The sequence below is a fragment of the Lepeophtheirus salmonis genome, chromosome 14 (genome assembly GCF_016086655.4).
Source record: "Lepeophtheirus salmonis chromosome 14, UVic_Lsal_1.4, whole genome shotgun sequence".
Lineage (NCBI taxonomy): Eukaryota > Metazoa > Arthropoda > Copepoda > Siphonostomatoida > Caligidae > Lepeophtheirus > Lepeophtheirus salmonis.
The window spans coordinates 5,209,737-5,237,626 of record NC_052144.2 but is presented as its reverse complement, the minus strand read 5'-3'; the positions used below and the strand labels follow the sequence as shown (position 1 = coordinate 5,237,626).

Sequence of the window (27,890 nt, the reverse complement as noted above, 5' to 3'; positions counted from 1 at the left end):
TTAGACTTTTGAATTTACATCTCTTGTGATTTGAAATTTAAGAGGCATATGCAATATATTTTAAAGAAGGCTAATCGTAACCTGGGAATCATTAAAAGAGTCTTCAAAACTTATCACCCTTTGTTATTGGTAAAACTATATAAACTTAATGTACGGATCTGAGATCTGGAATCCTTCAAGAAAGTACTTGATTGATTGCTTAGAAAAGCTACAAGCCAGGTTTGTGTCATTTTTCTTTCATTGGGAAATAACGAGAACTGGGAATGCAAAGTCTAAAGACTTGGCCTGATCACTTTGTTTGATAGACGTGCAATTAAAAAAGAAGGGAGTACACTACACGAATTTTAAGCAAAAAGATTAACCTATCTCCCCAAACCTGGATTTTTAATAAAGGCTATCTGTTCCATATAACGAGACTCTCCCCTAAAAACACCATCTACCTACCAAAACCAAAGACTGACATTTCTAAGAATAGTTTCTATTAAACATTTATTATTCTTCGGAACAAAATACCATTTTGCTTTTGCCAGGTAAGTGAGGCTGACCTCAAGCAATTTTTAGTAAATAATTTTTTGTGTGACGATTGTTTTATTTTTTTTTCTTCTTCCTCTGCACTTTCACGTTTTTTTATGTTTTTGTCTTTTATATTTTAATATTTGTTTTAAAAATGCATCACTATTATTAAGAACTGAAATTTTTATATTATATATACAATAACTTGCCTTCACAGGCTTTGTTTATCGCCACTGGTCGAAATAAATAAATAAATTCTGGAGAACACTTTATTTTACTAAAAACGACAATGAGACAATTTTAAATATTTTTTATTCTAAATGTACTCCTGCTTCAAGGACAGCCTCCACTCGTTACTTGAAAGCTTTAACAGACTTTGAGACCTCCACGGCGTCTATGGAGCTGCTACGGACCTGATGGACGACTTCAGGGCCTCCGCAGAGTTATGTTAGGTTGAACAGGCCTTCCCCTTCAACTTTCCAAACATATCATAATCACAAGGATTAAGATTAGGAGCGTTTGAAGGCCAGGTCCAGAAGTCCCAAAAACGAGTTATGTTTTCCAGCCATTCCTGTACAAACACGGCCTTATGGTGTGTGGGGGGGAGTCCTGCTGGAAGGTGTATCTTCTGATTCCAGCCACTTGTCCATCCAGGGATTGCCCATGTAATTGAGCACGTCTAAGTAGAACTTTAGAAACCTGAGCCCTCTTCTGTTACTTTTGGCATTGTGATTTAACTTGCTAGACATACCCTAGTTTTTGGGACTCTTGATGATGATGTATATGGTACCTTTTCATCAGGACATCAGGAGTCTGATGATGTCAGGCGCAGGGTTTGATCACAGCAAATCTTTTTAGTAATTCATCCCCATTAAATGTTTTTTCTCAGAAAGTTATAAAGACACACTATGTACAAAACTCTCGAGACAAAAAAGGTACTTGTAGATATCACTGTTGTTCCTCTTGACACCCATAAATTTGATCCTAATTATCTGCACGTGTCTGTAGATAAGGTGTGGGATTTCTGTTTTTTTTTTCTACTTCTCTTGGCTCCTTGCAGCTAACCTAATAAATCGCCACGACAGCAAAGCTGATCTCTTCTCAAATATCCTCTTCAAAATTATTAGGATTAATATGATAATATTGGGGGTGTTTTTTTTTCTTACCGGTATGTCATCTCTCTTACAAGTCTATTAATTATTATGGTTTCCCTTTAATATAATGGAAAGTATTTATTGAAAAGAACAACAATTTTATTTTATATTTAATATACTCCTACTTTTATCTCACCTTCTATTTTAATATGTCAAATACTCAGACCAAAAAATAGCCCTATTTTTTAATATGCAATCTGAAGAGCTTTTTTGTTTTTAATTTCAAAAACTTTTATCATTAATTTTTTATTATTGAAAAGATTACATCGAAGTATATAATTATTTAAAAAATTTATAATAGGGTATAAAAACTAAAGAATTTTTATAAGTTATAAGTGAACGCCATCTTTGTTGTTTTCAAAGTAGAATTGAAAATCGACATCGGAGGAATTCCTTCAAATATGCCATTGCTAAATATGGAGTAGTATTTGAATTTATTTTCTTTCTCTGACGGCTGTTTGCTCCTGATCTAACCCAACACAATTACTACTAAGCTGAACTCCTCCCAAACAGTCAAAAAGATTTAGTATTTTATTTCTCCCTAATATAATAATTAAGTTCCTCATGGAATCAGAGTAGAATTGATGATAAAAATCGGCATATTTTCTGCCTTTGTCCTTGCATGATACGTAGATGTACTACTGCTTATTTTTTTATCTTAAAGCTGTTTGCTACTAATTTAATGAAACGTCATGACAGCTAAGCTACTCTCCTCTCAAATTTCTTAAAATTGTCAGGGTTACCATGTTACTCCTTTGTTTCTTTTTTACATTTGATTTACAACCCTTCTCATCACTTTCAAAATGCTTTATATTGTACAGCTTGTGCTTCCACCACAGTGCTGTAGGACTGTTCGCGGAAACTTGCTAAAAATTGAAATACACTATAATTGTTTGTAATCGACGAAAGAAAATAAATGCATTTGCTCGAAAAAGAAAGAACGCTTATTTTTCCCCGCTCTTCCCTTCATTGAATAAAAAAAACTTAGTGTGTTATAATTGCCAAATCATTCTTTATTAATTCCCATGTAAATATTTAATTTCTGAAATTACTGTTTTATATAATCTGTTTGATTAAGTAAACATATTTACATCATTTTATATAACAGATTTAAAAAACTAGCGCAGTCTTTTCAAATGGCTTTTTTTTTCTTTTTTCTTGTTTAATTTTATCTATTTTCATTAAGACAAAATATGCACTTAGGGCCATTAAGATGTTTATGATTTATGCACAAAAAAACAAAACCCATAAAAATAGACATACACTACCAAATATGTATCTTTAACTGTTATATACATACTTTCATTGTATTAAATTAAAAAGTTAAGATATACTTTAGGAAATAAATTATTAGTAATGCTATTTTACTTAAAGTTTTCATAAGGAAGCCAAATGCTTCGCTAAAAAATAAACTCGAACCCTTTCTTTTGATATGTAGGTACAAATATCAGTGAATATTAAATTTGTTTACAGATGATTAATATATTTTTTTTGACAAATACTAAACGAAAATAAATTTTGAGATTGATATGAATAATACCCTAGGAAAATACTCTAGTAAAAAAAAATAGAGGGAAGTAACGGAGAACTAACTTTTAATTCTAAAAATAACTCTTACTGATATTATTCAAAATTGAAATTTTTTTAATTTAGCTAAATATCTCTCAACACTTAAAGTAAAAAAAAATATTATATATCCTTTTATTTATTCTGCAGGAATAAAATTGACACTTGAGCAGCATCTAAATTTATTTGTTAAATAGGATACTCTAAATGAAATAAACGTCATACAAAATTCAAGAAACACGTGTAAACCTAATAAAATAATCATAAATATTACCGTGTTGACTTATATTGACTATTTTATGTAGCCATAACTCCATGATACATTTTAAAAAGAAACACTAAATTTTGTATGAATGAATAAATAAATATCGCAATATTTATGTTCATAAGCTTTATTCAAAACTTTTTCCAACCAAAACAGATCCATAGCTTCAAAATAAGTAAAAATTTTGGACAAATAAATGATGATTTTTTTGGTAATGAGGAAATACATAAAAAGTAATTATTGAGGTAACAAATTGAATTCAAATTTAACTTGCTAAAATATCCTTGATGAGGAATAATTTTGAATCAAAAATTCGACAACAATCTATCTTAAAAATATTACATATATGGAAAAATATAGGCCAGAACTTCAATCCTTTATAAAGAAAGTTACTCTTTTTGTCCAAAACTGTAGAACAGAATGGTCAACATTGACAAAAAAAATGAAGTAACACTCAAAACTAAAAACAATTTCTTCTGGTCTGAAAAGTATTCTATAGCCCATTTGACATCCTTAAAAATAAAATATGTTGTCTGATGATAAGATTTGAAATGTTTACATGGAAAAAATAAGCGTGAGGAGATAACTGGATCAAAGCATATGTTAAACCGGAATTAAGCCCCTTTTAATATCAGCTAAGAAAATTAATAACGGCTATAAAATGGAAACCCTTCTAAATTTAAAAGAGCATTAATCCATTGACAATATGGTAATTATATGTATATTCGTATATTTATTTAAAGATACATTTTTACAACAATTTACACCAAAAATAGGAGATAATTATTCTTTCATTGTGAGAAATTAACATCATAAATACCTATTAATCAGTAACAAAGAAAAATGAACACCTTTTTTACTTTTCAAATTATTAAAGGTTAGGGGTTTTCATTACAAACTACTCAACTCTACTCATGAGAATGATAAACTATTTGTCTTCTTGTTTGAGTATTTGTTTGTGTTTCGATATAAAAATAAAAGTGTTTACTAGTTCTTTTAAATCTCAGAACTGGTCCTAAACTATATATTTTAAAAAGACCACACGAGAGTTAGATATGAAACTGAAGTTATAAGATACGTCCTATTACCTATATATAGAGCAAATTTAACTGCTTTACAATTTTTTTGTATAGAAAGTGTGAATTTTTTGTTTACATGTTAAGACCTTTGCACCATATATTGCTTTTGAACATATGCCATTTAATAAATGAAATATTGAAAAGAAGCCTATTGATATCAAAATTTAACATGCAATTTACTTTTCAAAAAAATACATTAATAAAAAGGAAATTACCTGTCTAAGGAGATGCAAATCAGTATGTTACTGGATAGAAATAGCCCAAATATTCTAAAAAAAGAAAGAATTCTACACAAAAGATCTCCTGCAGTCCACATTACTGTTGCTGCCCATCCGATCTCCAATGGCATCATAAAAAAAGTTACCTGTAAAATATCATAATTTAAACAAAGATAATTATGTATAATTTAAAAAAAATTATATTTTAAATATTTTTACAACACAACATTATTCTTGCTATACGACACCTATAAAGTTTTCAATATCAAAATTTTCATCACATTTATTAGAAATACAATCTTCCTTTAGCATATCTTATATAATTAATTAAGTAGTTATAAAAAAAGTTCGAAAGATTATGTAGAAAATGGTCAATTTTGCAGACAGAAACCCCACGGGACGTAACAAAAAAAAGATTACAGTTTTAATAATGTTACTGTATTTTGAAAAGATTTCCTATTTTACTTTTAAAAATACATATTAACGATGTGGAAAAACCCGACCAAATAGTCCGTTTCAAGGTGGGTAAGAACAACCAAGGCGTCTATTGATAGTGTCAAAAAGAGGATATCACCCAAAGGATGGAATGGGAAGCTGACAAAAATGTCTAAATTAGACGCCAAATTTTGTGAAGAGCTAACACGACTGTTTACACTTTGTTGTTTTTGATTAGGTCAGTATGCTAATAAAAATTTGGTACATTCCGTCTATCCTCAACAACAAATGTGTGGCGATAACATGAAAGAAGGTTGGAATTTTTTAGATGAAACAAAGAAAAACACGCTATAAGTTTTTTACTTCAATGAAAAATCAAAGAGGAATGTTTAAGGAGTCAAATACAATATTAAACCAATGAAAAACTAAACAACAAGTTATTAATATGATTGATATTTGTTTAAATTTTTATATGAACATATTATATACTAATTCAGCCAATCTGATTTTGCGGTTTTTGAACTTTAAATCAAATTATATCTATATTGTCTATTTCATTTGTTGAGGGATGTTCTTATACCTTTCCTTATCCCTTTCTTTTTTTTTTTTCATTATTCTCACACCGTGAATACTTAGACAATCTTCTTTAAAAGTAATCATGACGTCTCAGTTTCTTTTACACCAAATAACCGATTTTTATCAGGTTCTGATAACCTTCAAAACCTCAGCTCCGAAGGACTTTGTCACTTTTTTGAATTAATATAAATTATAATAACGATATCAACTGATACATTTACCATACGGTCGTAATATTGAAAAAAAGTATGCCAGCTTGGTGTTACGTTATCGCCACACATATATAGCTCTATGACAATTGACCGAAAACCTTTTTGCAAAAGTACTATTTGGGATATTTTCAAAAAAATGTGTTGGTGTTACTTTGCAGAAATATATAATTTTTTTGAAATTATATTCATTAATCCTCATTATATAAACACAACACATAAGGTTGATGGACTGTAGCTCCAATTTTTATTTGAAATCATTGAGGGCCTTAAACCTTTCCATAGAGTAATTAACCAAATTAGAGAACAACAAGTGGCGTATTAATTATTTTATTGACATTCCTTTAGTCATTCAATTTGTATATAAATTTATTCAATAAATAAATAAATTGATACAATTTAACACTGACTTAAGGGGTTTCATCAAAATTAGTTTCTGTTTTGTGCGTATATAATGATAATTAATTAAAATAATTTAAAAAATATTTTTTTCTGCAATGCAACATTAATTAGTTTATCTTTTATGATATATAGAGCATTTAAACAATATTTATGTTTATCTTATAATTTTAAATTGAATTCAAATATGCATTCGCAGAAATAAAAAGATGAAATATGTCCCAAAAATGTCTTGTTTCCATACGATTTTATCTGTTGTTTTCTATAGGTTTTAGTGTATTTGTTCATTTGTTATATATTGTAACTTATTAATTTCTTGTGATGGTTTAATTTTTTGTAACTCCAATATTTTTGTTAACTGCTAAATTTATTATTTATTAAATGTTTATATATTTATTAATAGAATACATTCTTTTCTTTATTTAAGTATGTGTCAATATGATAAAATTTGATTGGTTCATATCTTTGAAATAAGAAAATGAATTTCAATTACTATATTAATAATAGATATGTTTATTTTTTAATTATTGCTTATTTACAATTTATTGTAATATTACAGTACACACTACTATGATTGTATTATCCTTCCTGTAAACTTATTCCAACAATTATGATTGATAAAATCATCACAAAATCAAATGATAATTAATGTAATATAATATTAAGACTTATTATTAGGCAACAAATAATTAAGTTTGAATAAGGACCATGATTATTTAGAAATAAATAGTACAATTATTCTTTGTATTTACTCCTATCCGAGTTTATCGATGTCCGGGAAGAATAATGCCAGAACGAATTTGCACAATAAAACTCTTGTGGAAAGTATTCCTGAAATTAATAAAAAAAAGTTGCAATGCCTTACATAGTTAAATTATGATCTCTTCAGACCTCCTCTCTCAGTCAACGGATAGACTCCAAGAGAAATCACCCCCCTCCTCTGAATATTCCATAAGAGCCAAATTCACTACTTATTCCACACAACGATACCTTCTATCTACTTTCGTGACCCTTCGAGGGGCTAACTCACCGAATAGCTAGGAAAATTCCAGATCTCTTTCGTAATTTTTTTAGGAAAATATAGGTTTTTCTTTTCAATTATGTTTATATTTAATTCCTTTATTATAATTCCTGTAGTAAATAATTAGGGTATTGTTGTAATAAAATTATATTGAATCCTTGTTTTCTCTGAACTCCCAGAAAATCAATTATATATTCAATAACATGGTTTTCTACCTTGACTCTTCAGCGATAGCTGTTTTGCCCTCTGTTATGATGCTATATATCTGTTTGGCCCCTACTCTCCAAAAATTTTGCCGACCCCTGTGTTTAAACTATGAAACAAAGTTTTTAGCGACTTTCTTACACACAATTATCGTATAGTTAACTCGATTTTTTTTATCTTTATCTATGATTATTTATGCCCAAGTTCAAGTGGAAACATTTATTGAAAAATTACAATTACAGTCAAATCCAGTTATAAGAAATTCTGTAAAAATAAAATGCACCTATAATCCAAAACAAAAAGAATGACTCTTAAATGAATATGAATATATTAATTTTTTTATATATAAACATTACTACCATTTACAAAAAAAAATGATTTAGAGACATAAAACTCTATAATCACATTATATATACTGATCATAGAACTTTATGGCTCTCAGTGTTTTTTCTTTTTTTCTTTCTTATAATTATTTCTAGTGTAGAGATTTTTTTTCGGGTTCGGTCTTCTGTTTCATTTTTAATCGATTTGGATTAATATTTTATTTCCGATAGCGATCTCAAACTTTCGATTAACATCTCCCTTTTTTAGTCTCAATATATTGCTCAATTTACTCGCCTATCCTGATTTACGAGGGGGGTCTGAAAAGTTGCCAACCTTAACGTAAAGATTGCAATACTCGTAAATAATAGTTAACCATATGTAACTAGCATCTATGGATAGTTACTCACCAAAGTTTCTGCTATTTTGGTCGCACAGTTGATATATAGCCATCGTTTAATGGAATTGATTGTTGTGCTGTTTTTATGAAGCAGGACAAAATCGACTATCAGTCTGTTGGTGCAGTTTAGACGCAATATATCCGAGTTTTGGCGTATATTAGAAGGTTTCCAAACTGACTGTAAAGATTTTCATCAATTAAAAAAGCAATCAAGTTCGATAAAATTTAATTTGTAGTGAAAACCACCGAGTACTATTTGAACAGGTTACAGGAATGGGAGCATTGTTTGGAAAAGTTTGTAGAGTTATATGGAGACTATGTTGAAAAATTTATTATATATTTCTTAGGTCGGAAACTTTTTAGATAACTTTTTTATTTGTAGTACAAATATGATTTATACTACACATTCAAATATGTTTGATGTTATTTTGACCATTTTTAAACATGTGTGACGTCATTACCAATATAAAATGAGACCAATCCAGTTGGAGTTTTTTTATAAGACCGATCACGATCGAATTTTTCTATTATATCCGAACTTTTTTAAACGACCAAATGAGTTTGGTCCACTCAAAATTATTTCAAGGGTCAAACCGCTTTAGGATTTTTAGATCAAAACTGAGTACGAATCTTTACATAATTTGTTCTACACAAAAGAATATTTAAAGGGTACAAAAATGTTTTTGACGTTTGGCAAAAAACCTTTTATAGTTGTTTTCTTTTCAAGATCACTTTTTGGCATTCGACATTTTTTTTTTGTGGGTTTACTTTAAATATGATTTCGTATAGTTAATATAAGAACAAACATGACTATGTGTCTGAAAATAAAAAAAAGTAATTGAGAAGTTGATAAAATGAGGTTATAGCTATTGAAAGCTCAGGTTTTTTTCTGCTACTGAAGTACTTTTACATTTAAAGTACTGCAAATAAATCCTCATTACTTTTTTTTTTTAAACAAGATAATAAAAAAAAAAAGGACTTTTAACTCAGATAATTTTTAATAATGACTCTTTTTATTCCTAAGATAATAGTTGTGACAAGTTGTCAGATATTTATGCTATATTTCATATAAAAAAAATAATGCTGGCAATATGCTAAGACGAATACATAATTATTTTTTAGGTTTTTATATAAAATATTTAACATATTAAATTTTGAATTGATAAAACTTAAATAAAAATGTATTTTCTCTTTATTTTTTATGTTTTATCTCGTAAGGTCATAGAAATTCATCAAGTATATATATGTGTGAGTATGAATGTATCAAAAAAGTCAGAAGGTGCACTGTGTACAGTGATCCCTGATGTATATAACATACCAATATAGTATAAAGAAAAATAGGAAGTATAATATACAAGGATCACTGTATAAAATGCCTTTTTGCTGACATTGATGAATAATTGCTTCTGCGCTCAAGAATGCATAACATCCTCCAGATCTTCTACGAAATCATTGTATACTTATACATATATGAACTATAAAGTTCCATAAAACGACAAAATAATCCACTGAAGTTCAATAAGAAACAGAGAGAGTTCTTATCCACTGCTCCTTCATTGAAGTTCGTCTTTTTCTCATTAAGTCAACTCTGCTTCGTCTCTTACTTTAAAAAAAACTATTTCACTGATAAGTATTCTTGATATATATAACTTAGGAAAAACTCATCTCAATCACATTGATATCATTTAAATTTACTAGGTAGAGTTTGAAATGCATGTTCTAAATGGATAATTATATAACCAGGACACTTTAAGCCTCATCCCTTTAATACTTGTGAGTCTCATTTGTGATTTAAAAATAAAAGGAAGATAATACTAGATTCTTCAAGATAATGTGCCTCTCTTTCCTCGATAGTTTAGTAGGTATGCAAAACATATTCTATTCTGCTATTGCATATAATGAGTTATTGTATCTTGAATCAAATAATTATATACTTGTATAGGGGAAAAATATAATGGAAAATACATTTAGAAAAAAAGAAATTTCTCATTTTACACTCAAAAATCCTTCATTGAAACTCTTTTGTTCAATCCTCTTAAAGTCCACTCCTAATTTAAGTAAACTCTTTTCTTGATAAGCGTACTTTAGTTTCTCTAATGTCTAAACGCAGGAATCACTACTAAATAGTCTCTATCGCAAATACTAATTCTATTTATAATTTTAAATTCGTTCTGTACTTCAAATATGGCCAATGATACATTTTGAACACTTCAAGCCTCAATCTCAATATCTTTAGTACTCGTCAAACTATTTTGCCCTTGGAATATAAGGATAATTTTTTTTTAAATTCTCAAATATAATATGCTTGTCTTTTCTCCCTGTTTGTATCTACAATGTATTTTTCAATTCCTTATAAATAGTTATGGGAACTGTTAAGTGACTATTTGCTTTAAAAAAATATAAATGAATTCTTAACTTTAATAGATTTCTATTGTAATATCTGAATGTGGTTGTAATTTTTGTACTTATTTACTCAGGAATCTTCTTCTAAATAGCTAAATTGCTAGTAGACACAATAGAATATTACTGTCTCGAAGATTTACGATCTTCACAAAAATATATAAATAACTAAATCTGTGCCATACGAGCTATTTATTAGTTGTTTTAATGAAAACAATAGTGAAAATGTATCAACTAATAATACAATTGTAAAAGTATTAATTGGAGAAATTAAAATAAATTAGAGCAGTGATGGTATTCTTTTAAATCTCACATTGTCATATAAGGACAATAATTAAAATAATTTTATTAAACACATTAAAAATTAAAATTTTATTTGCATAACAAAAATATTATAAACTAAAAAAAATAAATATTACATAATCATTGATTATTAATATTATAGATTACTAAACAATAATGATTAAAAATGTTCATAGGAGCACTATTTCAAAACTTATAACAAAATAAAAAAAAAGTTAAATACAAAAATTTCAAAACTATAATACTGCATTAAGGTAAACATTTATTTTTTCTTTTCTGTTGCTCTCTCCTTTCATTCGGAAACACGTTGTCTTTATATATATTCTTAGTATGAAGATCATATATTGGAGTAGAATAATTACTTTAAAGGCCACACCAAGTTTTTTAATAGTTCCCTTTTCTAAACCAAATATAATACAAAAATAATCTGTTTATTTTTTTTTCGAAGCAGTTTTTGTCTTCCCCCCTCCACCCATTTCGAAAACCATGTACATACTTTATTAGCGATATAACTACTATTTTTTATACAACGTAACCATTTAAATTGTTCAATGCTAAACTTAAAATTTATAAATCTAAATTATCTGATTGATAAAGTGTACCACTAATTCTTGAAGATATAAGAATGCAAAAAAAGATAAACTAAGTTTTTGTTTATTGACTTTTTGGCCTTAATTACCTTCGCCAAACGATTTGTTATCACTTTACACGTAAGACATAAATAGTTTACTTGGATTTTGTCTATAATGTTTTCAAAAGAGCAAAGTTATTGTCCTTACTCGTTGCATAAACTTAAATGGCCTTCTCTCGACTATTCTATACATGATAAAACCTAGGGGTTTATATCTTGTGAAGAGTGAAACGATTTGTTCGTATCTTATAAATGTTTAATGTTGTTTTTGGGGCTAGATTGCTTTTTTAAAATGGAATGAGTAGGCACCCCAATTTGTTTGAAGCTATTTTTTTCGTTTAGGAGAACTAATGGACCTATAGCAGTACACTTGTCTTTAAAAATTCAAAACAAACTTTTAGTTTAATTTTCCTATTGTTTGAAATCTGATGTAAGAGTATGATCAAAAGTTGTTGTTTTTTTTGACGTAGTTTTAATTATAAATTGTTAGATTAAATTGGACTCTAAATTTTAAATCATTACATAGATTTAGTACCATTTGAAATTCAAAATAAAACTACTACCTTTTTTAAAGATGATGAGAAGTCCACCTTATATCGATATAAAATATATATTTTTTTATTTCTAAAAATCAATTTATTCCTATTATCTCACTATTATTTTCTTTAACCCCACATGAACAGGAGTCCTTTTTGATCTGCTGGCATTAATTATCTCAAAAGTCCTTGATATTATCCAAATACACTTAATAATCATTTTCTACTTTATTGTATGTTAAATGATCCAATCGCACTCCTTTAGAATTACACAAAATTTATTTAGGATATTCTCTACGATAGATATTAGATATATCACTCCATCACAATTATTTAATAAGTAAAATGAATATTCTACAGTTTTTTTCGGAGAAAACAAAAACATTAAAGGTTATTTTAATTGAACTTGTTGGTGTATATTGAAGATGTCTCACCACTGAACTTAAGCCACTTTTGTGCCCATTAAGTTAGAGGGATTACTTGAATTATTATCACATCGATTTTTTTGACTTGATATAAAGATTCTTCCAACGCTTTACTACCAAAAACTTTATATTGATTTATTTTTTCGATCATTATTCTTGGGTTTTTTCCCCCCACTTAATCAATATTTGTAAATAATTGGGTTTATTTTATTGTCTGGAGTTTGATGTTTTAAGTGGATCATAGTTTTATTTTTGTAACTTTAAATTTCCATATTTTTTTTTTTTTGTATTCCTAGGAAGAAAAACATACAAAAATTATTGACCTTGAAGTTACAAATTTAAAAAGCCCGCCTAAAAACTGGTTTTTCGTATTGATAAACATTTTGCCTTCATTGAAAATGCCAATAAATACTTTGAGTCTAGAAACAAGTGCGTCAAAATATATATGCTATACTGTAGTTTGTAATAAGTCAACAATATTTATTTTACTAAACATGAATGAATATGTGGAAAAGTGGTCGTTTTTTACCCCATTCATACATAAATACAAAAAACTCATAAAAACTTTTAAACAAGAAAAAGTTATGAGGCAAATATTGTTTTTTATCCGTCCTTATCAACATACTTTTTTAACACATCATTTCACACGTTTATAACCATCTAGGCTAGCAAAAATAAAAAAAACTAATGTGATATAAGTAAATTTAAAATTAAGAAATAGGCGTCTTTTTAATTATTTTTCTTTCCCTGTATTTGTGACATTAATTTAATTTCAAAATACATCATAACACTTTACTATTGTATCTTTTTTTTCTTTTTTTTTTGCCTACATGACCTAAATTTATTACGAGCCAAATATAAACTTTCTCAACTAAACAAAAGCTTAACACATTGCATAAAACATAAATTTTTCAGCTTAAAAAAATATGGTAAAAATAAGAAAATTATGTTTATAAAAACAAGGATAAAATTCAACAGAATAATAATTAAAATTAAATAACGTTAGTTTCATATTCTTTAGTTAACTGAAGAACTAGTCCATATCTTTGATTACTTTGATATGTAAATTAATAATGGGGATGACGTCTGTAAGGTTAAAGTCCTTTTTAGCCCTTTATGTATATATTAATTGTTGAGTTTTTTAAATAATGGTGTTGACCTTGCCTTCCCTCTTCCAACTATAATGTCCTACAAATTCATATCTTACAGTTGTTGCTACCAAAATTTTACAGCAGTCCATATGAAATCCACTTATAAGTTACACAGATAAAATGATCAGTAAACTCTCTTGCAAAATAACGAACCGGGAAAATACTCCTCCGGACATTAAACAATTTTGCCCAAACCTCCAACGTTCCTAAGAGGAATCGATAATGGAAATATTTATCAGAAGATGTTAATTATTTACTCTTTATTACTTTAATGCTGCAAAATCTTCCTTTTTGATGTGCCTCCTTTCCCAATAGTCGTCATGAGGCTCCAAAATTGTTATTTTGAAATATTTCCTGGTCTCTCAAGTTGAAACCATCAAAGGGTTCATCTTGAATAACACCAGGCGCCTTTCGACGCACTTAAAATGGCCTAACTTTGATCTGGAGGACTGTTCAGCCATTTTATCAATGAGTGAGGTTGATGATCGTCCTTCCAATGCAAATTCAGGAAAAAACCCAAGAGGTATTACTGTTTTTTTTTAAAGAAAGCAGAGCAGGTATCAAGAGGTCAAGGTATTTTTATAAAATTAGAACGTAGAGCCAGATGGCCCAGGGGGTTTATTAAGCTTAGCATTTTTGACAACGATATTTTTCATCTCAAACTGTGTAAAATGTGTTTCTATTACATCTTTATATCAGCATATCGCTCGGTTCAAACCTCAAATTCTATTCGTCTGGTATCTTCTGCATTTATTATCACTCTGACTATCAGAACATGAGTAGAGCTTCCATAGAGTAGAATTTATTGCTCTCACTGCAGATGAATTTATCATCCTCCGATTTCATGCCATTATTATCTAATAGCTTAATGGTTTTTTCTCTCTATTATTCTATTGTCGCATACGTCTGAAATGTGACAGCCCATTAATTTAGTTCATTTGTATTTGGAATTTATACTTCAGATCGTTTTTCCTATACATCTGGTAAATATGGCTTTTTTTCTTCAACGGTAAAAGATTAGATTTTTTTAAGGAATCCCATCTCTCTTTGTAAAAGAAGAGATCATTGTTTCTGCTCCAAACTTTTATCTTATTTAACATTGATTATTCTTTTGTGGGTCAAGGGATTTTGGTGGAGATTGGAACAAAGATTATTAAGATTATTTAATTAATTGCAAAATGTAATAAATTTTTTAGATGGAAGAACAAGTTACAAATTAAATATTAATATTTTAAAATACATTATATATGAAACATTATTAATTTGTGTTAATCTCCCGAACTCTAAAATATTATTTACATATAACTATTAGTCAAATTTACATTAACACCCATTTTTTTATTGACAATATCTTTATAACCATGATATAAAGAGTGCAGCAAACTAATACGATTTTTTATAATGTCTAATCAGACAACAGTTATTGAAATTTTGACATTCAATCAATATAATTGTCGTTTAGTTGGACCACACGTTCGCAAAATCGTCTAAAAAGTATCACTGGCGAAATATCCTCTTTATAGCAATATTTATTGGAAATCCGTTCAAATTGCCTCCATAAAAAATAATATAAAAGGCTTAGAGCTTGTAGGTCAAGAACTTTGCAGGACATATATGACATTCTCAGAATCAAGTAAATCGATTATTGTTTTGGTGGTATAAAAGGGTGCCTGTCTTGTTATCAAATCCAAGGTGGGCCTTTTATTATGCTGAAAATCCAAGGGCAGGCTTTTTTAGGTAGAACACTGATGTATACTTTTCTGTTGATCATCTGGCCCTCCTTGAAGATGAAGGGTAGCGTATTTGGCCTTCATCATCTATTGATTATTTAAGACATTTTTCCAATCATCAATTCTTCCTCGAGCTATGTGTCTGGGGTTGACAAAAAAAATCATCATGAGAGAGAACGAGACAAGATCTATTTTAGGACAATTCACATCCATATACTGGGTATTTATTCACCTCTCTCAAAATCCAAAGGGTCAAAATATTTCATATCGAAGCCTTATCTTTATCCTAATAACTGTAACTAAAATATGTATATTCAATTTTTGTAGTTTAAATCAATGCCTTGTCAATGTGAAGCTTGGTTCCCAAATTTCTCTCTAATTGTAATATCATTCACTAACGTTGAATTTGCTCTCTTTATCACAGCCTATTTTCAGGTGACACTTTTCTCCCTGTTTGAAAGTGGGTAAAAAGCTGTCCCATGCAACATTAATTAGCGAATTTTTATTTTATCTTCCTTAACAAAGCAGGTCTTTTAATATTTTTGGTTGTCATACGTTATAAGGCATCCGGGAAACCATCGTCTGTGGGTTCTTTCTATCCTTTACTACATGTTTTCGGATTTTTTAACAAATATTAACTCGACTGCTTTAGCCAAAAACATGTTTTTCATTTTACCATTTAAATTGTACAAATACAAAATGTTTTTGTAAGAAAGCCGATTGTATATTTCTAGAGCCCAGTATTTAAACTACTTTAAAATGACAATTACTCCATGAATATATAATTTTTTGCTAACAACACTGGTGATTATTCATATAATATCTTTTTTATTTTTAAGTACATATGAAGTACTTTAAAAATTGATAATTATAGCTTTATTCATGTGATTTAATAAAAATTATAATGTGCCTTAACGGGTACAGATTTTTTTTTTTTTTTTTCTTTGGGGAAAATTTTATTATCTTTGTATTTTTATGCTTGGGTAGTCAACAAATACTTGTACAAAATTTAAGACGTATAGATGATTTTTTTATTTCGATGGAAAGAGTGGTATCAAATTTTATCTAATTTGGACACCATTTTTTTAAATTTTTTGTGGATATTTCATATTTTTGTGTCAACTACGACTATAAGAAGTGTGTAGGAAAATGTCTACAAATTTTAACTCATAAACATAGTGGACACTAAATACCGTAAATGTACGTAACTTTTTATTTACATGATTATATACGTAAAAAATTTCAGGAATACTACTTGCGAGTAAGTGACTAGTCCTCATTTATTGAGTCGAGGGAAGTCTTACCACCAGTTTTATAGGTCTTTGGGACCGGTCCTTAACTGTCAGTCCTTGGCATTTTCCATAATAAAGCCAGTGGCTCATTAAATCAAATATGAGATATGTTTTATGATCATAGAGGATACCTTGCATTAATATTCATATGTTTATTAATGAAAAACTCCCTCTGCGTGTGACTTCAGGAGATGGGGGAAAAAATTGAATCAAATCGAAATAAATAAATTGGGAAAAAGTAGTTTTTTTATACTATAAAAATTCCAAAAAATTATTTTGCTCTACTTAGAAAGAAGTTGTTTAATTAAATTAAGCATTTATAAGAAAATATTCTGTCAAAATATTCAAAAAAAAAGTTATTCTCAATACGAAGCCCTAAATATATTTAAGTGAAAACATTTGCTATTATATCGTTATAGTATTTTATTTCTATAACGTAGACAATAAATTCACCATAACAATGTAAATAATATAATATTTTTATTTCATTATCCTATTATGTTTGTCCCCAATTGATACAAAAAAAAATTAATAATATAGCCATTTCATAGAAATTTTCAATAAATATAACTTTGATTTATTTCAAATATCACTCCCTATTATTGGGATTAAATGTGTTATGCCTTTTTTTATTCTATAAACCACTTGATGAAGTGTCACCAATAATCATTAAAAAAAATTCCATTATATTTATTTAGTACAAATATCTATTATGAGCTCTTATGACGACGTTCCCTACAGTTAAGGTATAATTTATGATGTCAGTAATACACTCTATAGGTTACATTAATCAAATTATTTAGTAAGTACCAGGAATTTTGCATTTGATCACTCCAGGTTTTGTAAAAGTACAGACAACCATTTTTGAGACCCTTTTACAAGTATAAGTTACAAATTAGATCAAATGTAATTACACAGCACTGTCATTTTTGAGTTGTACAGAATATGACTTAAGACGAGCCCCATACCTTTTATTGTTGACATCTGAACTTTGTTTAATATTTACAATAGCTATTATTATTATGTTTGAATTCTTGAGGAAAGAGCATCTTAAGAGTAACAATAAGTTAGCACATCAGCCCTACCTGTACAATTAATTTATTTTCAAGAAAAAAAGGTTATAAGATTTTAGATGATACTTCTGAAATGGCAACGCAGATGATTTATCGTGCTCCCACAATTTAATTAAGCAAGGCATTTTCACTTTTACAAATATAATTAATTTTAAATCGCATAAGTTTTTTATTCTGAAAAAGATAGCTGTTATAGGTTAAAAATTACAAAATACAAAGTTCATATAAATAAGTTGTATTTTGATCAGTTCCAAAACTATATACACAAGATAGGTATGGTAACACACCTTATCAATGAGGATTTCTAATAAACCTTTAGATTTTATTTATTTCCTTTTCTCACGGTGTTCATCTTTTATAAACGTAATTTCATCAATTACATTTTTGTTTCTTATCAACTTCGAGAAGTTTAGATTTGAGACCTTTCCACTTAATTATATGATCAGGTAAATACACTTATCCCTAAAGTTTAAAAAAAATATGACGTACAAAAAAAGGCAAGACTTTTTGTAGTTTCAACCACAACGGTGCTTGTTTTTTTCATAGCTGGCATCCTTTTTCTTTAATTATTGAAGAAAAAATAGTTCTTTTAATGTTTCTTTAACTTGTCATATGGAGCTGGCAATAATTATGTATATGTAAACATTATGATACATTAATTACTCCCATATTATCTATTATCTAGGAATTGTCTTTGAAGTTCATAACCATTAATTATATTTCCTTCCATAGGAACAAATTATATGCGAACCTATGAACATTGAGTTTCATAAGAATAGTTTATCCCTGGCGCGTTTCCCATTGAGCTACGTCGTTATATGAAACGTAACCTATATGTGTAGAGTTGTAAAAAGTTATCTCTTACAAAGAGTGCAAAATGTTTTTATTTTCAACCTAAACTGTATTTTTTCCAAAGGTATCATGATCAGTTTTCAATACTTGAAAACAGAATTTTTTGGTATGAATTCCATGCGCGCTTAAATTTTGGAAAGAAAGGCTGAAGATGATCAAGGGGAGTTATAAGTTCAAGTGTTTGTTGGCCTCAAAGTAGAATGTAGGATTATCACAGGATTAAATCCTGTTAAATTTCATGCTAGGTACGGGGTGTAATCTATAGCTATTCCTTTCATCTTACAGCTAGTTAAATAAAACGTTATTACAGCCAAACTGTTCTTTTCCACCACATTTTACAAATTGTCTATATGACGACGACATTTTTCGTTTTTTTTTTTTTCACATAGTGGATGGTCATATTTTTTTTAAAACTCTAGTCTTTCGTGTCCTTTATGAACGCTCTTTTATATTACGAATATCTACGTTTTTCCTGTTTACTTATATATATTTTAATATTTTTATTGACAATAGATTTAGATATATTAATTTATTGGCACATTATTCTATTAATAATATTGACAATGAGTGCTTAGATTTATTTTTGCCAATTTCTTGCTCTAAATAACTAGTTATTTTTATTCCTAGTAATCAAGAATACTTTAAATGTATTCCCAATTATATAAAAATATTTTTTTTTCCTTCTTATTGAATAAAATTGAGGTCTGATTTATGATAATTGAAGTATGCATTATATTCCGAGCGTTGAGCAGCAGAGATTCATTTATTCTGGAAAAGAGCTATGATTATTCTTTGGAAGAAAGAATTAAAAAAAAAAAAAAACAATTAATAACAGATTTCCCCTTAAAATAATAACAAGCCTTTTTGATAAATAATTTGGTGATTTTGAATCAAATCATGTTTTATAGAAATAAATACCTTTAATCATACGTTATGAACTTTTTGGATTCTTTATCGTTGATTATTTCGATATTTAGTTGCTATCTATTTGTATCTATTTTCTGAAAAGTCTTTTTATGGAAAAAGTTGTATTTTTTTTTTTCATAGAGGCCATCAATCTTTTTTATTGTCTTTACAAAAAAAAAAAAAAAAATTTAACTTTGATACCAATTTATGGGATAAATTGGTTTAATTTCTCGGTTGCAGGGGTAATTTATCTATTCAAGTATATTTTCCAATATATCAATTACGTTGTTAATGATTTTACAAATAAATTTTGATCCTTACAATACTTCTAAATTTACTACAGATATAATGTAAAAATAGGACTGTTGTTACACAATGTCTTTCTTATCAAAGTGTAATCAATAATAACGTAAATTAAATACATATGGATTAGCCGAATAATATCCAGAAGAACGTTAGTTACATTATGCAAAAAAAAAAAAAAAAAAAAAAAAATTAAGGTCTTGGAACGCCTGTGAGCTAAAGTCACATTTTTATTATAGACATAGAAAACGGTAAGTATAATTTAAATCTTCAATCATAATAGGCTTCGCCTTAAGAGTAAATCACATTTTCAAGTATAATTACAATTCAGAGACATATTTCAACATGAAGTAACTATATACATGAAAATTAAAGGAAATAGCAATTAATAAAAAACATTTTAACATTTAATTTATAAATTAATCTGATGAGCTCAATTTCTAATTTTTCTGTGGAATATTAACTAAATAAGTTAAAATATGTTACGTGAAAAAGTTTCAAAATTAGATATAAATAAATCAATTAGATGAAATTAGTATGTACTAAATATTAAATGATTACATTGGATATGAACTATATATAACATGGGATTAATTTGTATGCCTTTAATTTAATATTTACTGATTACAATTAGTAAAATAAATAAATTAAATCTCACGTTCTCAATTATAAAAAGTAACAAAATTTACTTTACATTATATAAAAAATTAAAGCCAACTATTGTAAAAAAAAATCAAACATTTTTGTCATCTTTTCTATGTGATATTGGATATAAACTTAATTTTATATCCGAGGAATATATTATAAGTTTATCATTTATTTTGCTGTTACTTGATGTGTGATATAACAGAATGCAAAAATCAATCAATCAAAATAAATATGAGATGGTGTAATGTTCGTTGATATAAAAGGGTCAATATGTAATCCTTTCCTCCAAATTATTTATTCTCCATTAATATTTTATTATTAGTATTAGAATTAGCATGTTGTCATTCATATCATGAAATACCTTTTAATGAGAAAACATAATCTTGTAATACTAAATAGTAGGAGAGACAGAACAAGTTGCAATTTTGGCTCAATTATTGCTTTTTGAATAGACATTGACTATTTAAATTTTAATACAACATCCCTAAAAAAGTTTGTTGTTTTTTACCATATTAAATGGTTTATATCAGTAACTAGTTTTTCCACTACTTGGAGTTCAATACATGAATGTTTCATGTTGAATTTGAGTTAGAAATGAATAAATAACTATGACGTTAAATTATGAAATTTCAATATATCATGGTAGATTAAGATATAATGATATTCATATTATAGATAAGACGAATTTATTCTCAAAATCTTTCATGGACCAGCAATAATAAAAAAAGCAAAATAAACAACGTGACGTTTTTTACAATAATATATCATAATTATAATAAACAATGTGAGAAAAATTGTCACAAGTTTTGCAACTGTCCTTTTTGTGATTTGCCTATATAGTAAGTTAGTTTATATTATAGATGGAAATATCAACTAGTAACAAAAACATTAATAATTATTCAAATGATTTATATTATATCGAAAACAATGAAAAACTGATTCTATTAAAATAAGAATAAATAAAAAAACAAATAATCCCCCCAAATACACCTGCCAATATCTTTGAGAAAAATTCTTTATAAATCATATATTTTTTCCAATAATCTGCATTATATTATAGAGTTGTAATAGTACATTTTGTTACTATTACTTTTTTGATGTTAGAGAGAAATTGACTTTTGTAATTATCCAGTGTTGCAACTACTATCGGTCTTCCCTACTCTTGGTCAATATTTGATATAACATGAATAACAGAGTTTGTTTACTTACACTGCCCATTTCATAAACGGTAGACTTGTCTTATCCTTACTCACGTCGAAAAAGGAGCGTAAATAATAAATGTGGTAACACACCTGTACTCTTTTCCAAAGAAATATGATGAAGAATAGTGTACGTATGGTAAATGGTATTTTGGTGCTTATTTACGACCAGATACTACAGTCACATTCAGTTCTTTCCTGCAAATCAGTCTTAAAACTTATAATAAAGGTTGTCTTTGATCACTCAAATTTATTTATTCTTTTTTTAATCAGTTATATAACTGACAATTCTAAAAATGATCCCAAAGGCCGGAAGGACCGGTTTTTAAGACTGGACCAGACCGAATAAATAATGATTGACACAACACTACATATAGTATAATAGTGAGGTTTAGCACAAAGGATAAATTGCTTGACCTCAGCACGTCAAGTAAAAAAAAAAGAAAAGGAGTTTAATTATTTAGGATTGTAAATACTAATAGTTTTTTAGTGTGCTTGTTTTTTGTTGTTGGTAGCCCCAAAAAATGTTATTATTTCATTTTACAACTTGTTATCATTTATTATTTAATTCGTTAGGAAAGGAAATTTAAGTTTTCATTTAACACTGAGGATTTATTGAAGAATTATCCTCTATATTTTTAAAAGAACGATTGTTTATTTGTCAATATATATTAACGTTGGGCAATTTTCGGGTGTAGGTTATTTTTATAGCAACCTATTTAGTCACACGACAATTAACAAACGACTACATACATAAATACCAATTTACTATGACGCAAAAAGCCCTTTCATAACTTTATCATTCACATCTACAATATATATTAATGATAAAAAAAGTATCCCTTTCTGTCTATGTGGGTTTGATGTGTTGGTCCGATTGTGACTAATTTTTAACTAATAGTTATTTAAAAAAAGAAAAGAAGATGGAGGTAAAAATCATGAATGTGACTTTAATCGAGGCTTAGTAACGAGTATGTGTAGCTAACGCACATAATGTTGGTAAAATTATTTTTTCATTCTTCAGGAAAGAGCATCTGAGTATTAAGTGGGAATAATAAAGTATCACTGAGCGTTTATTGAGAAGTTATATATTAGATCAAGAACATCTAAAAGGAGCACAGTGCAGCTCTTTCCTTCTTTTTTTCATTTCTATGAACTCATGCCTAAAGCACATTATTGTTCATTGCTGTTTTTATTTCATTATTTATTTTAATGTTTGACCAAGTGCGTTGGTTTTACTATTAATTATTACATGTCGCAAAATTAGCAGATAAAACCACATTAGAATATCATGGAAGAATTTGCATCCATTACATTTAACTGATTTCTATGTGTTGACATCGGAATTGTATGAAAGAAGACCAGGAAGCCTTTTTCCATGAGTCAACATATTTCATTCTTACACCAAATGGCCGATGAGAGTCAATGTACTTCAGGGTCGTCACTCAAAGGAAAGATTGAAAATATTAGATTTTACTTCTTGGTCTTCGCTGAATCCAACGTAAGACTTGGAGGGCATGGCATACTACTCCCATTTATAATATATATATATTAGTTATAACAGTATAACTAGCTAAGTTTTTCGGGAGAAGGGATTTAATAATTGAATAAATTAAGATGTATTTATGTCCATTCAGTACATAATTCTTGAATGCTTTGTTGGTTCCAAGCTGTAATAAGAATGTTTTTTAAATTGAAATTTGCCTTTTTATTTACTTTCAACTATCGTTACCCACGTTTGCCGCCCAATATTAGTACATTAAACTCATATAATTAAAAAGTATGTAATCAAAAATGATAGATTTATGTATTTTTATTACTAAACTTCTTTAATAATTACCCCCCTTTTTTTTCTTTTAAATATAGGACTGAGTTTGTATATTTGCTATTTAAGTGCTTCTCTTTTATTCTAGTATTCCTGGATTAGATATATTTTTTAGGAAAATAACTTCAAGCAGTCCTGGGTCCTACCACTAGTTTTTAATATTATTTTCCCATCCTCATTTTTCTTCAGAGGTAAGTTAATTTAACCAAGGTATGTACAAACATTACTTTAGTTTCTTTATTTGTTTAAAGCTTTCATAAAAGGATGCAAAAGTATTAGAAAGATTTTTATACATATTTACATGCATACAAAAAGGAAAGGAAAAGTATGTTTGTATTTATACATAACATATAGTCACATTAATTACCCAGATTATTGTTGTGAAAAATTAAAAAAAAAAAACTATATTCCATGATTAATTTTATATCTCAGAGAAAACCTATATAAAATCTATAACTAGGGATATTGATATTTACTTAATTGAAGGCAGCGTAACAACCATGCCTAAAATAATGCCAATAAGAGTATAGTTACTTTGAAAAACAATATAACCGCTGATAGATATCACTATAAACTTTAGTGTTCCTTGTTTGGCAGGACATTAGACAGTATATAACATAATATACATACTTTAATATGAATAAATCAATTAGATGATTTAATCTGTAATAAATACATTGGATATTAAAACATATATAAAATGGGTTTTATATACATTCTTCTCAAATATGAATTATTCATTATAAATAATCAAATAATCTACTTAATTATGGAAACATTTTTACGCAACCTTACACTGATAATGTAATATATAATTCATCAGAATATTAATAGAAATCTCTTTATATTGTAATTAATGTATCTTAGACTTAGTAAATTGATTTTATCATTTATTTTCATCTTAACACATTAGACATATATAAGTTTTTCACTTCGAAATATGACTTTGAATCGAGATTAACCACAAAAAAAAGTATTTTTTCAAAGAATCCAAAGGCCAAACTATTGTTGGTTGAAGGTTTTTACGGTCATTTTTGTTATCTACAAATTATATAACAATAATGAATAGGAATTTCAGTAGGGGGGGGGGAATACAAAATTGAAGAAAATAATTATTTTTGATGTTTGAGTTTTTGAATCGATGTTTTAAGCAGTTTGAACTTTTTTTTACTCTAAAACTGCATGAATGTAATTGAAAATATATAATCAATTAATCATTTAACAGCAAAAAATGCAAATTTCGTATTTATAGATTTTTTTAATTGATAATTTTGTTTACAACTCTTGCAAATTATTTATATACTAGTATAAAGAAAATGTATTTGATGGATTTGCATATTAGGCCTGTTGAAACAGTGTTCGATATGGGGAAAATATGAACAGGGGAGAAGGATTTATTTAATTGATTTAATCATTAGATCTCTTCCCTACTTAAATAAATACCATTTATATGCATATTATAATATGAAATTTGGCAAATTAATGTTTGACTGGGTCTTTATTGACCTGGTCGAAAAATGATATAATAGCAATATATATTGCTGTTTTGATTTTTGGTTTTCACAAATGAACAAAAAAATTATTAAATTAAAAGGGAAAAATATGTTTGTGCAACCCCTTTGTAGATCCGAAAGCCTCCAGGGAGGATGTTAAAGGTACAAAATATCTTAATTTGAAAAGTTAACTTTTTTTTGCACTGAAATAAGACGGACATATTTCTAGCAATATTCGAATCTGACAATTATTTATTTGGGACCATCTATGTATGTCTCAAAATTAGTACTTAATTTTTTATTTAAAAGGTTGTATTTTGCTGTAAGCTTAAAATAAACTCCTACATATATTTCAAGGGAGATTAATAGTTGTGTAGAATATTTGTGCAATTTTAATTTCGAAAGCTGCAAGATATGAAGTTTTTATAAGGAATATTCTTAAAGTGATTGATGGTCCATAGGACACGACCTCTCATATTATATTTACATATCATCTATCAAACTCAACTAGCTATTTTTGACTTTGTGGAGGATCATAAAATTATTTATAAAAAACTTGAAAAAACGAGTTAGTTGTTAGTCAACATTTTTTGTTTTAGCGGTTTGTTTGTCTATTATTTATTTATTTCTATGTTTACTGTAATTTGTATATAAAATGATTTATGTATTGTTGTTTTATTATATTGAGTTTTATTCAGGTGGTATTTGTTGTTGTTCTGTTTAGATGGTTCTGTTTGTAAATTGGATTTATATACATAAATATGTTTGTTTGTAAGCCTTCATCTGGTAAATCAATTTTGCAATAATTTAATGTTTACTTATGTTTCTTTAAATAAAATATATTTTATTAAAGACAATTCTTACATGGTATTTGGTATCAAAGATAGATATTTTAAAATAACTTTTCAAAATCCGGACAAGTATATACATGGAGTTAAGATCAAATCGACGCTTGATAGCAACTTTTTCTTTCACCCGGCAAAAAGATTGTTTTTTCAACAATTTTTAGTGAAGTTTGACAAAGTTGCTCCAGATATAAAGAAAAATGAATTGAAACAGAAGGAATGGCGCTACGCCGTCAAGATGATACTAATCTGCAACAACATGGAGATTTCAAATTAAGAGGTATCACATGTGGGTGGCGTCCTAATCCAGACAATACAAAATTCGCTCTTCTGGAGATTGATGAACGTACGCTCCTCCTTCCGTGTCCGTATCCAAGCTGTAATCAATCCTGGAGGTGGATCCCTCAATTAAGCTCATTTCAACATTAAAATGTACAATTCAAGATAATTTTCAAGAAAATCTGCCGAAAAATGTGGCTCCAGTAACAGTATAAATATATTTGAACATTGCACGGATTCGATCTTAATACCCTGTATAACATGAACGTCCAAAGAATATATTAATTAAAAAAGTTAATCAAACCGAAAAACCCATATCCATAATAAAAAAGGAGACAATAACAAAAATAAAACAACATTCAAACTCTCGTAATTTTTGAATGAATTCTGACGAAGATGTGGTTGTGTCTTTGAACATATAGAAAAAGTTTAAAGTTCTGGTCATATCATAATAATAATTAATTTTCCTTTAATTAGCACCAATGTATATAAAGAAGAAGGAAAAAAAAAATTAACTTCACCATTGTACTACTTTTTTTTGTCAGTTTGTTTATTGACGATTGTATATCAGTATCATCAATATGGCTCTCATGTTTGACAACCTCTTACCTTGTTAATTCAAAATAAATATATTGTTTCATTTATGACCAAGACAATTAAAATGACTGTCTTTTCAGCAATTTTTTAAGAATTAAACTGGTCTGCGGCTCAAAAATGTTTGGGGTCAATACACTAATTAAACTAAAATCTAATAACAAAATAATCAGCAAATATACTCTGTATTCATAGTGTGTTGTAAGATTTTTTAATTTATGGATTTTAAGTACATGGTTATCTCCAGCGTAGAACAGTCTAGGTTTCTTTGACGATATCAAAAAATGGACTTTGTCTCCAAAAATTGTATGACGTACAAAGGAAGGTCTCAAGACGAACATTTCAAAAAATGTATGTTTCATTGCCCTACTCTAATTTAATTGGAAGTTTAATTAAAGTAAAATGAATTTTTGCTTACACACACTGTACATGTTTCTGTAGAACGTTGTTAAAAATGAATCATTCATTCAATCAATGTCAAAAATAATACTTCCGAAAAATCATTGATAGGTTAGATTGATATGTACTAAGATAATTACATGATTTGAAATTTATTAGTAAGTACATCAATAAATGTTTTTCCTTTGATTTCTAAAATATGCATTTTTACTCTGTTAATGTATTCATTTGTTAATACTCCCTTACCTTACTCATTGAATATCTAGTTTGTATCATATCTTTATGCCATATTTTATGACTTTTTTTTTTTTAAATATTACAAAATTTATTGTCAAATTTTCGGATGATGACACTTATTTAGATTCCCAGTTATGAACAAACTCTAGAATAATTATTAAATTAAAAAAAAAATACTTACTTCATTTAATTCTTTAGAATCACAATTTTACTTTATCAACATAAATAATTAGATTAAAAATTGAAAAATATAATGTATTGAAACAAATAGTTATGATTCAATAAGATCAAAAATCTAGTTCCCAAAATTTCATTTATTTTTCTCCCATCCTTCAAAGAGGATTGATAACTAATAAATTTTCTATTACAAATTCTCTGAGTTAGAGAAACAGGTCAAGACTAACAAACA

At 27.8% G+C, this 27,890-nt stretch overlaps 1 protein-coding gene across 1 annotated transcript in view; it reads right to left on the bottom strand.

Moving 5' to 3' along the window:
• AkhR (Adipokinetic hormone receptor) overlaps positions 1–27,890 on the bottom strand; it is a 172,374-nt gene that overhangs the window by 44,747 nt on the left and 99,737 nt on the right. Inside the window, exon 3 of the mRNA XM_040725348.2 lies at positions 4,793–4,941. Coding sequence (XP_040581282.1) covers positions 4,793–4,941 — 149 coding nt within the window. The remainder of the gene's footprint in view (positions 1–4,792; positions 4,942–27,890) is intronic.